At 34.3% G+C, this 14950-nt stretch overlaps 1 protein-coding gene across 5 annotated transcripts in view; it reads right to left on the bottom strand.

The window, feature by feature from the left end:
* Positions 1 to 14722, bottom strand: part of LOC110092570 (probable caffeoyl-CoA O-methyltransferase 1) — a 120571-nt gene extending 105849 nt beyond the window's left edge. For 3 of the 5 annotated variants that reach the window (XR_002302598.2, XM_020817177.2, XM_028696823.1), the window contains exons 1-2: positions 14408 to 14722; positions 14280 to 14333 (exon numbers count right to left, since the gene is read on the bottom strand). Coding sequence is in view for 4 of the 5 variants with exons in the window: in XM_020817177.2 (XP_020672836.1) it covers positions 14280 to 14333; positions 14408 to 14674 (321 nt within the window). In the remaining variant the exon portion in view is untranslated. The remainder of the gene's footprint in view (positions 1 to 14279; positions 14334 to 14407) is intronic. The other 2 variants (XM_020817175.2, XM_020817174.2) reach the window with 2 other exon arrangements.
* Between the last annotated feature and the right edge of the window lie 228 nt (positions 14723 to 14950).

Raw genomic sequence — 14950 nt, 5'->3', positions numbered from 1 at the left:
TAATATTGTAGGATACTTTTATGCAATTTCTATATTTATTATTATTATTCTCTTATAATATTTATATTTCATGAAATTTATCACTTGTCATTTTACGTCTTGTTATTTCATAGTTCAATAGAAACTCAATATATCATCTTTTAACATATTATTTGGATATTATATAAAAAATTACTTTTAATCTTTATTTTCACTTCATGCATTTTTTTTTAGTTTGAGACTTAGCCTACCCTAAGAAACAAAAAATGTTTCAATACCCAATTGCACAATTTTATACCTTGGGCATTATGGGACATTCCAAATCCCCTACACAAATGTTTTTGCATTAAGTTTACTTCAAATCAAACATGAAAATAATCAAAGCCCCCTGCAAATTTTTATTGATACTAATACTACTTGCAACCAAACAACCCCACATGAATTAACATAAACATTAAAGTGCTAAAACTAACTTCAATACAATAGAAAAAATTAAAACTAAAAATTAATTTATATAGGATAATTAATTGTGTAGTTCATCATTAATAACTAATCAATATTATGGTTAGCAAAATCATAATAATTAATATTAACCTTAAAATTGAAATTAAGAATATTACATATTGAAAGGTTTGAACACAGTGTGATGATGAGACCAAGTACACTCAATAAAATAACTCATTCTATTCTTTCTAGTAAAAGGTTACTACAATTCATAACCAAAGGGGCAATCATAATAATTGAAGCTCCCCACAACAAATCAAGCAAGAAACAGAAGACTCCATGTCCTCAATGACGAGCAAAATTATCAAATTAAATATAAATAGAAGGATCATCTATATAAATATCAAATGCTCAAAATGAAAATCCCTTGAGGGTCAATGTGTCTGATCGGTCCAAAATTTTCAAAAACTATAAAAGAGTGATTCAAAAGCTCTCAAAGCCTCAACAAATTGAATAGAGAATGAGAAAGAATGGCCAATTCATCAGCCTATGGCCAAGTTGAATAAACAAGGTCGAGCTTTCAAAGTTGGTAATACCCTCCTCACCAAAAAGCCAAAAGAAGGTCGTGCAGGTACTCACCCACTCAACACATCTAATGGAAAAGTTGGTGTTCCAATGCTTCTCCACTTTGAGAAGCTTCAACTATACAAACTAAAGAAGACTTCTTAGCAGATCAACAAGTTTATTAATGAATTAAATATACCTAATAGAGTCTCAACTTGTGATAGGCTTAACTATTGCAAATAAAAACTAAAGAAATTCTCAATAAAATATATACTCCTCAAGATGAACCAATCAATCAAATCATGCTAACCTCAAGCCCAATGATGGGTTTGTTTATCATAACATCATAAATCAAGGAGTTCACCATCCAAGTCAAGCTCTTGATCATAAAACAAACAGTTTGAACCACTTTCTCTATGATGATTAGGTTATTAAAAAAATTATAATCAAGGGGAATCCTATCATAAAAATAACCTTTAAAAATTTAACTAAAATATGTTTCAGACTCCATTACAATGATGGGCATAATCAAAGAAAATCATAATCGTAGGGAATTCCATTTGAATTCAAGCTCCCTCAAAAAATATAAAAGAAATGGAAAAAAATGTAAAAGAAATGGAAAAAAAATATATTAAAAAAATGGAAAAAATATAAAACTAAAAAGTCAAGAAATAATGGGCCATTTCACTTTCAAGGCAGAAATTTATCCATCTTCCACACTAGTATTTTAAGGATAATAAATTGATATTTAACATAGCACATAAAAACTCATGTTAAATCAATTGTATCTATCATGAACACTCAAATCTCATCCTAGTAAGAAGATAGCATGCACAACAAAGTTAGCATGATTGTGATAACACCATTATATTACAATAATGGCCTAAACACGGATCTTTCCAATGGCTAAATCTATGAGCTATGAGCCATAAATCACGCTCCATAGGGGATGATGCCTTTGGTCATCAAAGATCATTTTTCAAAATTGGAATTGGTTCTCCTAAACTCCGTCTTCTTTTCCTTTTGTACACAACATCCAGTAAACTTCTCATTCACACAATTTCTCTTCTGAATTCAGCAAATAGCCATATCAGAATTTAGCCAACAACCCTTTTTCTACTTTTTACTGGTTCCAGCAACAGCCACCAAAATCCTTTTCTAACTCATAGTTCCCCAGCTAAAATTAATGAAAGCCAGCAAACAGCAACTGCACCAGCTGCTTCTGATGTAAGCAAACTAGAATGAAAATTCAAATTGGAGAACACAAGGACAAAATAAAACCAAACTCGATTCACTTTAACTTACAAACATCCAAATAAACTTCCGGATAAACGAAAAGTCAACTCAAACGAAACAAAATTATAACATAAAAATGCTATCCTCAGAACAACCGTTTAGCAGTTTCCTCACATGCAACGAGAGTAGGAAAAATATATGAAAATTGTGCTTAGGCTTGCAAACCAAAGGTCCACCACTGCAAAAGAGTCCAACGTCCTACCAAATCCTATAGCAAATGTCTCCAAAATTCAGCCAACAAACAACTTCCAAAAGCTCTAGAAGAATGACACATGTGGAGTGGAACTTGCGTAGAGAAGAAAAGGTTAAAAGCCAAGACGAAATATAGAGAAGGGGGTGGAACAAACTCTCAAGCTTTTCCAAGAGAAGAAATCCTCAGGTTTTAGAAGAGACTTTGCTCCAATATTCAACCAAACTTCTCCTTCTCAAAACATCTCCAAATTATAACCAAAAGAAAGAAGTCAAACAGCCAAAACACCTCCAACCAAAACCAATTAGGTTTGAGGAAATAAAAGGCCAAAAGACACTGCAACAACCCCCATGTTCTGCACAAAAAACAGGGAGAAAAGCAATGGGAAACCCAGCCAGCAAGCCACAGGAAACCTAGCAAGCAAGCCACAGGAAAGCAGCCAGAGTGGGACCCGAGGAGCCAACACAAGAAACGGGGCAAAGAGGATTCACGGGAGAATAGCTAGGGAGAAATCCCAAGAGATAACCAGCCCACTTCAATTACGCCCAAGGAAGAAACCAAAGAGACACAAGAATGAGAAGAGACAAGATCCACTCCACATACCTTTGAATTTATGAGCTAGGAAGTGCAATAACTTCTCCAAATAATGAGCTAAACTTCAACTCAAGCATTAATGAGCTAGCACCAAGTAGAACCCAACTTTTTAAGCTCAACACCAAGCAGCCAAAGTCCAACCCGAGACAGCTAAGGCCCAAACCGAAATACAGCAAACAGCCCAAAGGAGGGAAAGGACCCAAATGCCGGCAAACCCAAGACTTGCCATGCCCAAGCACCTCCTACCATGATCATTGAATGTTCTCCATCATTGGATAGCTTTAAAAAAAATATAAAACACAACTAAATATTGTTCATATTACATCAAAACAACAAAAATTAAAACATGAATGCATCAGCTTCCCTCTTTTCTTTCTTGAATTCAGCAAACAACAAATTGCTTTCAATCAAAACTAATTTCAGCTAACTATTTCAACAAATAATAGCAATATTATCTTTTCTTCATCTCCCTCTAAAAAATATTGAACTGAATTCAGCAGAAAGTTCTATTTCAACCCTTACCCTTTTTCTATATATCAATTTCATCATACGAAATTCTCTGATGAACATCTGTAATTCATTTCCTTAACAATGATACATGAAAAATATTATGGATATATGACATGTCAGCTGGAAGAGCGAGCTTGTAAGCAAGTTTCTCAATCCTTTCAATAATTTCAAAAGGTCTTATACCTAGGACTCAATTTTCCCCCTTGCCCAAATCTGGTTGTCCCTTTCACAGGCTTTACATTCAGAAATACAAAATCACCCACTTCAAAATAAACTGCTCTGTGTTGGAATCATAATACTTTTGTTGGCGATCCTTAGCAACTTTCAATGTGCCTTTACTAATCTGATTTTCTCTATTGCTTCGTCAACTAGCTCTTGGCTCGTTAGTCGTCTTTCTCCTTCTTCAATCCAAGTTAAGGGAGTTCTGCATTTTCTACAATAAAGTGCTTCATATGGAGCCATTTGTATACTTGATTGATGCTATTTTTATAGACAAATTCTATCAATGGTATATGATCTTCCCAATTACCTCTAAAATCTAAAACACATAATCCCAATAAGTATTCCAAAACTTGAATGATTCTTTCATATTGATCATCAGTTAGAGGATGAAAAGCTAAACTAAAGTGAAGGTTTATGCCCAAGCTTTCCTAAATGCTCTTCCACAACTAGAAGTAAATCGATCAATCCTATCTGAAACGATAATCTTTGAAATTCCATGCAATTTAATAATCTCTCACACATACGTGCATGCCAATTTATTTACTGAAATAGTTTGTTTGATAGGCAAAAAGTGAGTTGATTTTGTCAGTTTATCAATAATCACCAAAATGTTTTCATGTCCCTGTTTGGATTTGAGAAATCCCATAACAAAATCTATTGCAATTTCTTCCCACTTCTACTCAGGGATAGGTAGTGATGGCAGTAGTCCACTAGGTCGTTGATGTTCAGTTTTCACAATTTGACATGCTTCACACCTAAACACATATTCAGCAACATCTTTCGTCATACATGGCCATCAAAATATTAATTTCAATTTTTTATACATTTTGGTACTACCTAGACGAATTATATAGCCAGAATGATGAGCTTTGCATAATTTTTCTTTCTCAAATCTAGATCATTGTGTACCCACAACAAAGATTTATGCTTAATACTTTCATCAGCATCAACAAAAAGATATGATCCTTTTCTAACTAGGCCTGCTCCATCAATTTTGAATATTCCCTACTAATATTTTGAGCTTCTTTGACATGATTTATTAAAATTGACTTTACTATCATCTAATATATGTATTCCACATTTTTAAATTTTCTAATTTCTGATTGGAGATTCTCTATTTCCTTGATAAATTAAACCTCCTGAGTAATTATCCAATTCATCTTTCTTGTAGATTTGCGACTTAAAGCAACAACCACAATATTGGCTTTTCTAGGACAATATTGAATATCCACTTCATAGTCCTTAATTAGCTCTAATCATCTTCTCTATCTCAAATTTAATTTTTTCTGTGCAAATATGTATTTTAAGCTCTAATAAACTATAAAAATTTCACATCTTATCCCATATAGGTAATGCCTCCAAATCTTAAAAAAAAAAAAAAAACACTGCAACCAGCTCTAAATTGTGAGTAAGATAATTTCTTTCGTGTGGTTTTAACTGTTTTGATGCATATGAAATTATGTTTCTATCCTACATTAAAACACATCCTAAACCTTCCAAAGGAGGCATCACTGTAAATATGAAATCCTTATATTCTTGATGGAAGCATCAATACTGGTGATGTAGTCATATGCATCTTCAAGGTCTAACAACTCTTCTTGCATTCTGTATTCCATTCGAACTTAACATCCTTTCTCATCAGCTTGGACAATGGCACAACAATTTGTGAGAATCCTTTAACAAACCTCCTATAGTATCCAACTAATCCCAAGAAGCTACGAACCTCTGTGATAGTCTTTGGTGTAGGTCATTCCACAATTACTTTCACCTTTTGTGGGTATAATGAATTCCTTCACCATTGATAATATGCCCCAAGAAAGTAATGCTTCTTAACAAAAATTCATATTTTGAATATTTAGCATATAGCTGATTTTTTCCACAACGTATCCAACACTGTCCTAAAATGTTCATCATGCTCCTCATCAGTCTTTGAATATATCATAATATCATCAATGAAAATAACCACAAATTAATCTATATAATCTTTGAAAATCCAATTCATCATATCCATAAAGACATGACTCTGAACTCAAAATGGACATATCTGATCCCAAAAGTTGTTTTACTGACATCTTCTTTAACCCCCACTTGATGATATTCTTATCTTAAATCAATTCTGGAAAATATTGTGGCACATGCTAACTAATCAAGCAAGTCATCTATACGGGGTGATTGATATTTGTTTCTAATTATTACATTGTTTAATTCTCTGTAGTTAATACACATTCTCATGAATCCATCTTTCTTCTTAACAAAAAGTACAGGTACAATCCATGGCGAATGGCTCGCCCTGATAAATTTCTTATCCATTAGTTTCTATAATTGAGTTTTTAACTCCTATAATTACCTTGAGACTTTCCTGTTAGGAGATTTGTAGATTCTTGATGTTCCTTATAGCAGTTCTATGCCAAATTCAACTTCTATTTCAGATGGTAATCTGAATAATTCTTCAGGAAATACATCTGAAAAGTCAGAGATAACTGGAACATTTTACAATGCTTGAACATCTTTATTTAAGACCTCCATTTTAGCTAAGAATACTAACTCAACCCTCCTTAAATATTTACCCATCTTATATGCACTAACTAGAGAGGATGTTACATTTGTCTCATAAGGAAAATAAGACGTCTTCTCATTTGATAAATTAAACTTTATTCTTTTCCTCCAACATTTAATGGTAGTAAAATGTTTAACTAACTAATCCATTCCCAAAATAATATTAAAATTTTTAATTGGCACTATAATTAATTCTGTTGAAAATTGTGACTCTGAATATCCAAATTCATATGACACATTTTATTGGCAGACAAATTATCCCATGTCGGTATCATAACACAGAAAGCAGGTGTAAAACATGTGTCTCAACAGATAAATCAGAACAGAGCTTTTTAAAAATAAAATGAATGGGATGCACCATAATCAAAAAGAACTCTGCCAAACTTATTAAAGATCAAAAGTATACCGGTAACCACCTCATCTGAATCTTTGGCCTCTTAGGGTGTAATGTCAAACACTCAAGCTTTCTCAGGTTAATTACCTTTAAAATCTGATGCTTCTCCTTTTAACTAAACTAGTGGTTTTCCTTGCACGGTTAACCTTTCAACTAAAATTGAAAATTCGCTAATATCAAAAGGTGCCAACACAAGTCGCAGCTGGTCCCTAAGGCCTCTCAAGAGTCTATAGCACTTCTCCTCCTGGGTGCTAACATAATAAGGTGCATAGTGTGATAAAGAAGTGAACTTAGCTCATATTATATAACTATCTTTGAATCCTGAGTCGGATTAAAGAATTTGTCTTGCAAAGCTACTTTGGCTGAAGGAGGAATGAACAAATCTTTGAATACTCTAACAAAATCATCCCATTGTATACTAGTGATAGGCATTTGTCTAAATTTCTCTCTATGCTATGCTTGCCACCATCTTTCTGCCTCTCCTTCTAGAATAAATGTGACCAATGGTATATTTCTATTTTCAGGACAAATCATGTCATTTATGATCTTCTCTATCTTCAACAACCAATCCTCAGCTACTATTGAATCACTAGTACCTTTTAATTAAAAGTCTCAAATAACTTTAAATGTCAATTCACTTCACTGTCACTTTTAGAACTAGGTCCACTGCAAGTAGAAAACTTCTCCATAGCTACCATTTTATCTACCACTTGTAAAATAAGTTGCATAATATCACTCAAATCCTTCAACTTATTACTCTCATTCATTTATGTTTTATATATGGCATGGATGACTGACCAGTCATTCTTTGCAGACATAAGTATCTTTATCCATATTAAAAATTTATATAATACATGTACTCATCATAATAAACATGATAATTTCAAAGCATTAAATATGTTTATTTTGCAAATTTACTTATTCTACTAGAATGAATGCATAACTTCATTCAACCTTGATTCAACTTATAGTTCTGTATACATTCAATTCATTATATCTCATCATACTTCATTATTTAAATCCAACTATGCTTCCATTTTATTTTAATTTAGCTCTGATACAAATTTCTGTCACACTCCAATTTGACTTCTTTTAAGTCAATCTAGAGTGTAACAGAAAAGAAGAATCTGAACAAAACTCCTTACTAACACCTATTCTGAAATAACTCTATCATAATAAGTGAGTAAGAAGTAGTCTATTCAAAATATCATAACATATCAAGCTTTATATTTCATAACATGAAGCATATGTAATATAATTCAAATAAAAAGCACATCTCAATTAAAATATAGAGTTTTATTAAACTTTTAAATTTTACTTACATATTCAAAAGTTTGTACAGCTCCCACGCAAATCCTTTTTTACATCCAAAAAGTGTATATACACAAAAGAGTTATCAATTGTCCTAACTACTATCCCACTGGCTCCTCCCCCTTGTCTGTAGTACAATCAATGCTAATGAGCTAGAGCTCAATGAAATACATGAGCAATGTATAAGAAATAACAATGAAAATATTGGCAATTAATATAAACACATACATTTCTATACAAAACATAAGGAGTACATAACTCCACCCCCTATTTTATTTACTATTCAACACTTTTATACAAGTCACATGATGGTTATAGGCCAGATTTACAATTTAATGATTGGTCTGAATTCTCAACTATTAGAATTTCAAGAGCATATGCTTACCTTATCAGATCTTTCGCATTTACTTGTGCAGGTCTATTCCCCATATATGACTTCTTTCACTTTTTTCATATCATTCATTTTTCATAATTATATATTATGCTATTGTAATCACTACTTAATAAATCAATCATTTATATATGAATGAACTGGAATAAAATGAAATAGATATTATCATAAACATAACAAATATGTATTTGCAAATATATAAAATTTAACTATTTCCTATTACATCATTTGAGTATCTCACCTTACTAGGAATTGGTTCTCATAGACTTTGTCTTCTTTTCCTTTTGTGCACGACCTCTACTAACTCATTCCACCAAAAATTTATCTCCTGAATTCAGCAATTCGCCATATCAGAATTTAGCGAATAGCCCTTTTTTCAACTCTTTGTAGAGATGAGGATGCTCAGGTGGATGAATGGCTTTACCCTTAGAGATAAGATACAAAATGAACATATACGTGAAAAGGTTAGAGTAGCTCCAGTGGAAGAAAAGATTAGAGAGAGTCGCCTTAGATGGTTTGGTCATATTAAACAAAGACCTTCCGATGACCCTGTTAGGAAAGTTGAGATATTAGATTTGACTTATATTAAGAAAGGTAGAGATTTGGTTATACAATATTAGAAATAATCTTTCTTTCTTAGATATAAATGAGAATTTGACTTTTAACATGACCCCCCCAAACACACACACACAACCCACGGTGGTCTTCGCTCCAGCCCTTCCCAGCTCTTCAGATAGCCATCTGCTTCCTAATTACAGAGAGCTACATGAGAAAGTAGTGAAATGGTAAGGCTAGTATAACTTAACTTAACTATATTATATTAATGCATAAGTTCCACTATTGCTTCCCAAACCAATCTCAACCTCTGATTATAGCACTCAGTCATCTAGGCCTTGCATGCTTATATAAGTCGAATGCTACAGTAATACATGGTATTAAATTAGGCTTATATAAGTGGAATGTTATAGTAGAAAGTTTAAATAAACATTTCAATTGTTTACTATTTATTTAATATAAAACAGTTTATATATGCTGGTTTGTAATGTAGGTGTACTTCTATATATATATATATATATATATATCAATATGTTTCAGATTTAAAATAAGATTTAATAAAAACACATTGATGTTTAGAAGAAGTTTATGCTTACCTTTGTTTTGAATGTTTTGAGTATTATATAATAAAACTCAATCGAACCAATTTTAAAGATTTTTAGGCCCATTTCAATTTATGGTCATGTTTCTTCTTCAATTTGAATTACATTATTAAATTTTATCTTTTCATGGATAAAATAGATATAAATTTGAATGTTTCTTAAGATTTAACATGACTAAATTTGTCCTTTAATTTGTTGCCTTTTCTTGTAACTCTCTTTCTATAAATAGGATCAATAATGTGTAATTGAGCATTATAAACTTATTATAACTAAAATATGATTATGTGTGTGGTCAATTGAGTCCTCATAAGATCCATGTATCCATATTTATTTCTTTTTCCCCTCTCCCACATTGAAAGAGAGAGAAAGAGTGAAAAATATGCACACAATCAAAGAGATTAATGTCTTTACATCTACTAGTGAGATGCCACTCACGAACTAGTGTCACACACACAAGGTTAATCACTTCACCTTGTGCTTTTTTCTAAATCATGTAGCAAAAAGAGGGCCTACAACGAATCACAAAATCATTCATATGGTTTGCCAAAACCTCTACAAACTCATTATCACCGTCCATTGATAGAACTCATCCAAATCCTAACCATTCAAGTCTATCAAAACTTTGCCTATCTTTGTTGTACTCAAATACTACAAGCGAAGATAATGTAATAGTGAACCATTCCATGACAATATGGAATGAAATAATACTCTCTACTCGTCTTCACTAAGACCTTGCTTCTCATCTTTGTTCTTATTTCATTAGCAGCTTTAGTGTAAGAGTGCAGCACTTTTTAATTCGTAACCTATACACCCATGATTACCTGTTCAGGTATCCATTTGCAGGTGTATTGTAGGTTACGTTCAGATCGAGTGAAAGGAGAACCTTCTCCTCTCTACTACAGAAAAAACGTTAATTTCCGATGGAATTTTCAGCGGAAATAAATCCGTCGGAAATTCCTATAAACTTTCCGGCATAATATTTCTAATGGATTATAGGCGATTTTTTATGGATTTTTCCAGAGAATTATCGACGGATTTATGGCAGAATTTAATATTTTTTAAAAAATCATTATTATAAGTAGTTAAAATTGTTTGTTTTGTTAATAGATATTGTTAAATAGTTTTTAAAATAAACTAATTTCATAATTTATTTTTATATTAAAATAAATTAACTAATTAAACTAAATTAACTATTTTTAAAGTGGGTTGGTTATTAAAAATAATTTTAATATATAATGTATTAAAAAACATTTTTACAAAGTATAATTTAAATTTAAAAAATAAAAGTAGCTTGCATAGTGTATTCGTTGCAGCTTAATGGATAGGCACTGGGGCTTCACACTGGGAGTTCGCGCTGGGGGTGGATCGAATCCCGCATAGATGTGGGAGTGCATACCTATTTCATGTGCGTGCGGGTTTGCGGGCCGACCTAGTTCATGGGAGTGAGGAATCCGTGGGCGACGGGACGGGCCTGGTTCACGGGCGGGCAGCAAGCTCGCTTGGGCTAAATCAAAACAAGTTTCTTTAAATTTTTCCTATAAGCAATTTCCATCGGAAAATATGCCAAAAATGTTTTCATCGAAAATGCCAGAAATGTTCCAGCAAAATTTTTTCATCAGTGTTTATTTTTTGTCACGTGTTTTATCTTTGTAAAAAAAATTCCTGATTTTTAATTCGCTAAAAAAACTAATTATCGACGGATTTTAGTCATATTCCGGCATAAATGACCACCGAAAAATGACATTTTTCTATAGTGCTTGGAACAGTCCATTCGAGGGACGAGCTTAGGAGCTAGGAAGTAGCTTAACACTAGACCATGGCGGACCAGCTTCGACCATATCTTCCAAGCAGTCGCCCTACCTAGAGAGGGCTGCCTTAGAAGTTCCTCTCTCAATAAAACAAATATTTATTCATAAAGGCCAAAGTCAAGTCTCCCATGCAAGACACATCAACAAACTAAGTTAACGACACATATTACCCTCGCAAGACATCTCTTGCAATCAGATCAACCTAAGGACCACATCAAGATATTACTCACCTACTCTCACCTCGACGGACCAACTTCAGACTAGCTCTCTACTCTACGTTGAGCCAATCTTCTGACTAAATTCAGACGCTACTCGCCCCCTCTCGCCTCAACAAGGTGACATCAGACCGGCTTCCTACCAACGTTGGCTCGATCCACAAGCTCATCCTACTCGCATCGGCTTTCAAGATGATCACCACTTCACTAGGTACAAACAGTCAAGCTACATCAAAGACTTATGGGACAACTATTGTATACCGTACATATTCACTGTAACTCTCCAAACCCTATAAATAGATGGAGGAGCAAGACAGCTTAAGACACATGAAAAAGAGATATGGAAAGACATAAAAAGAGAGAGATATTGTGCCATTTTTCCTCTTTCTTAGCTTAAGCTCTGCAGCACAGAACCCTCGCTTTTATCATTCTTGTGCATATGGCTTAGATAATAAAGATTGTCTAGATCCATCCTTGCGTATTTTGACTTCATAATCTTCACCTCCAGGCTCTCAATCTATGGGTAGCCCGAAGTACGGCCCAGTATCATCCATCGGACAAACAGGATTCAACACAGCCCACTAAATAATAACCCTTTTTCCCTTTCAATTGCACACAATGATGGGGATAATGAGTTTGTAGAAAAAAAATGAAGGGGAGCACAAATTTCTCAGCCCAACTAAATTCAAAAAATTTTAACCTAGATTTAAAAAAATCTAAACATAAATTAATCAATAAATATCTCAGGTAGGATGTCTATTAGGGGTGTCAATTTCGAGTCACGAGTCGGGTTCGGGTCAAACCCAAAATTGACCCGGCACTATTCGGGTACGGGTCGACCCGAACCCACGGGTCAATTTTCTGGACCCGAACCCGACCCGCTTCGGGTTCGGTCAACCCGAACCCACTTGTTTCAGTCGCGCTGCCGCGGCAACGGTTACGCGGAACGGTCGCGTTAGGCGACCGCGGAATGCATTACGCAGGCGCGAGTGCAAGGGCTCATGGCAACGAGGCAGTGGTCGCGCACTCGTGCGGGCCTGCGGCAACGGGGCGGGGCGCGCTCGACTGCGCGACGCGGGGCGGGGTGTGCTCGACTGAGCGATGCGGGGCTGACGCGGGGCCGGAAGCCGGGTTTATGTGTTATTCCGGGTCAAATCGGGTCATTCCCGGGTTTCCGGGTCAACCCGAACCCGACCCGGTTTTGCAAACGAGTCAATTTTTCAGACCCGAACCCGACCCGCTTTGGGTTCGGGTCAACCCAAACCCGAAATTTTCGGGTCAGGTTCGGGTCGGGTCCATTATTGACAGCTCTAATGTCTATGACCCTCATTATAAACATTAAGGTCATTCCCTTTGATTAATGAATCCCAAGGCAACACATTTTCACTAAAGTACTACTTTTCCTTACATATAAGCTACCCTTCAAGATTATAGCTCTAAATGAAAAAAAAAATTAATAGCTCATCTTGCAAAACTTTTGAAGAGCTACACACTTTTTAAAGTAACTTGTGGATATCATTCATCATCATTATTAGCCTTAAATATGAGGGGTTAGCATTATGAATTCTCATTTCCAATTCATTTCTATTGAGTGCTTCTTGACATGTTAAATTAGTCTTCACAAATCATTTTGAACAACCTTTATCCAATTTACTTTAAGTATACACCTTGTCTTTCCTAATACATACATACTAATTTTATCTACTTTCCTAATAGGGCATTTTCTGCCCTTTGTAGTACCAGTCAAAATCAACTAGTACTTCATTCTAATTGTCGCTCTAATATAATCAATCATTAATTTATCATTTTTAACTTTTTCAAGCATTCATCTTAATATTCTTATTTTTATCAAGCTTAAATTAGCTGTTAATTGCTTTTTTATTATCTAGCACTCTAACATGTACAACATACTTTGCCTAATTATAGCTTAAAAGATTTATCTTTAAGTCTTCATGATATTTTCTTATTGTCTACTTTGCATGAGGGATGCATCCATTTTAACCTATCAGTCATAGCTCTAAAAATTATACTTTCATACACATTCTTTTGCATAAATATTTAAGATAATTATATTTATCATACTAGGATATCACTTGATATTTGAGTAATAATGATTCATAATAGTTAATATTTATTCAGATTAAGCCAAACTTTAATATCACACCCACAAAAATTACTCGATCCTTTTTTTACTAATTTTAAGTGATCTATCTTCTAAACATCTACTCCAATGTTTTTGTTGTCCACTTATTTAAATAAATATCTCATTGATTAGAACTATATCATCTCCTATATCAATAGATCATGAATATGTCTTCCAAAAGTAAGATGTATGAAATGGAAGAATTATCGAAATTTATCTATTGGATTATTGACCGATGCAACACTACAACGGCTTGAAAACTTCATCTTTCAGTATAAATATCTTATTCTCTCAAAATATCACTGCACATTTCAAACGGGTGATAGAAAAGAGACAGCAGCGTTAACCAGTGTTTACCCTTCAATCCACAGAACTAACAACTATGAAGAAATTTCATCAAATGAAGTTAGAAGAAGAAAATCAATAAGTTTAACAAAACTAAAATAGGGAAGCGAAGCACCTATAGTGAACAATTTAGACAAGTACAGAAGAACCGAAACAATACCTGCATCTGACTTCCACGCATCCCCGCGGTTTCCTCACGAAGGTCCCGAAGAACCTACAATTCCGAAACCAATAGATCGACAAGGAAGTCCGAAAGAAGTAGTACAAGACGAAAGGGATAAGCAGTACCGGCGGCTCGCGGACATTGGCGAGGACATACTCGTATATCCCTGAACTGAGGCTGATGACCTGCTTCTTTCCGTACTTCTCATCTTCTAATTCCACAACGGGGACAGCAGCCGCCGGCTCCACGGCGTGAGTGCGGCGAGAAGCCAACGAGAGTTGTGTTAGTCTAGGAAAGATAAAAGACTGAGGAAGCTTCTCGGATTGGCAGCCGGGGGAGACGAGTTTGGGTAAGGGTTTTAAAGAAAATGGGGACGGAGGTGATATCGCCATGGGATGGAGGAGGCAGACGATCACATGACTGTAGTTTAAGTAGGGGTCTGGTCGTTATAAAGCTCGGCTCATTAGATGAAAAGTATGCTTAAATTCTAGCTCAAGCTCAAATTCGAGAAGCATGAAGAGAGGAGTCCACAAAGAGCATGGGTGCAAAATGTCGCACCTCTTGGGCATTGTAAGCATTGGATATGTAATATATATAAATAATTTATATTATATTTATTTAAAAATATATTTAAAATTTTGAAAGCTCTTTTTCATAAAAAATTAAAT

This window comes from Dendrobium catenatum, unplaced genomic scaffold (genome assembly GCF_001605985.2).
Source record: "Dendrobium catenatum unplaced genomic scaffold, ASM160598v2 fragScaff_scaffold_847, whole genome shotgun sequence".
Lineage (NCBI taxonomy): Eukaryota > Viridiplantae > Streptophyta > Magnoliopsida > Asparagales > Orchidaceae > Dendrobium > Dendrobium catenatum.
Note: the sequence above shows the minus strand (reverse complement) of the source record. Positions and strands in the feature narration are given on the sequence as shown.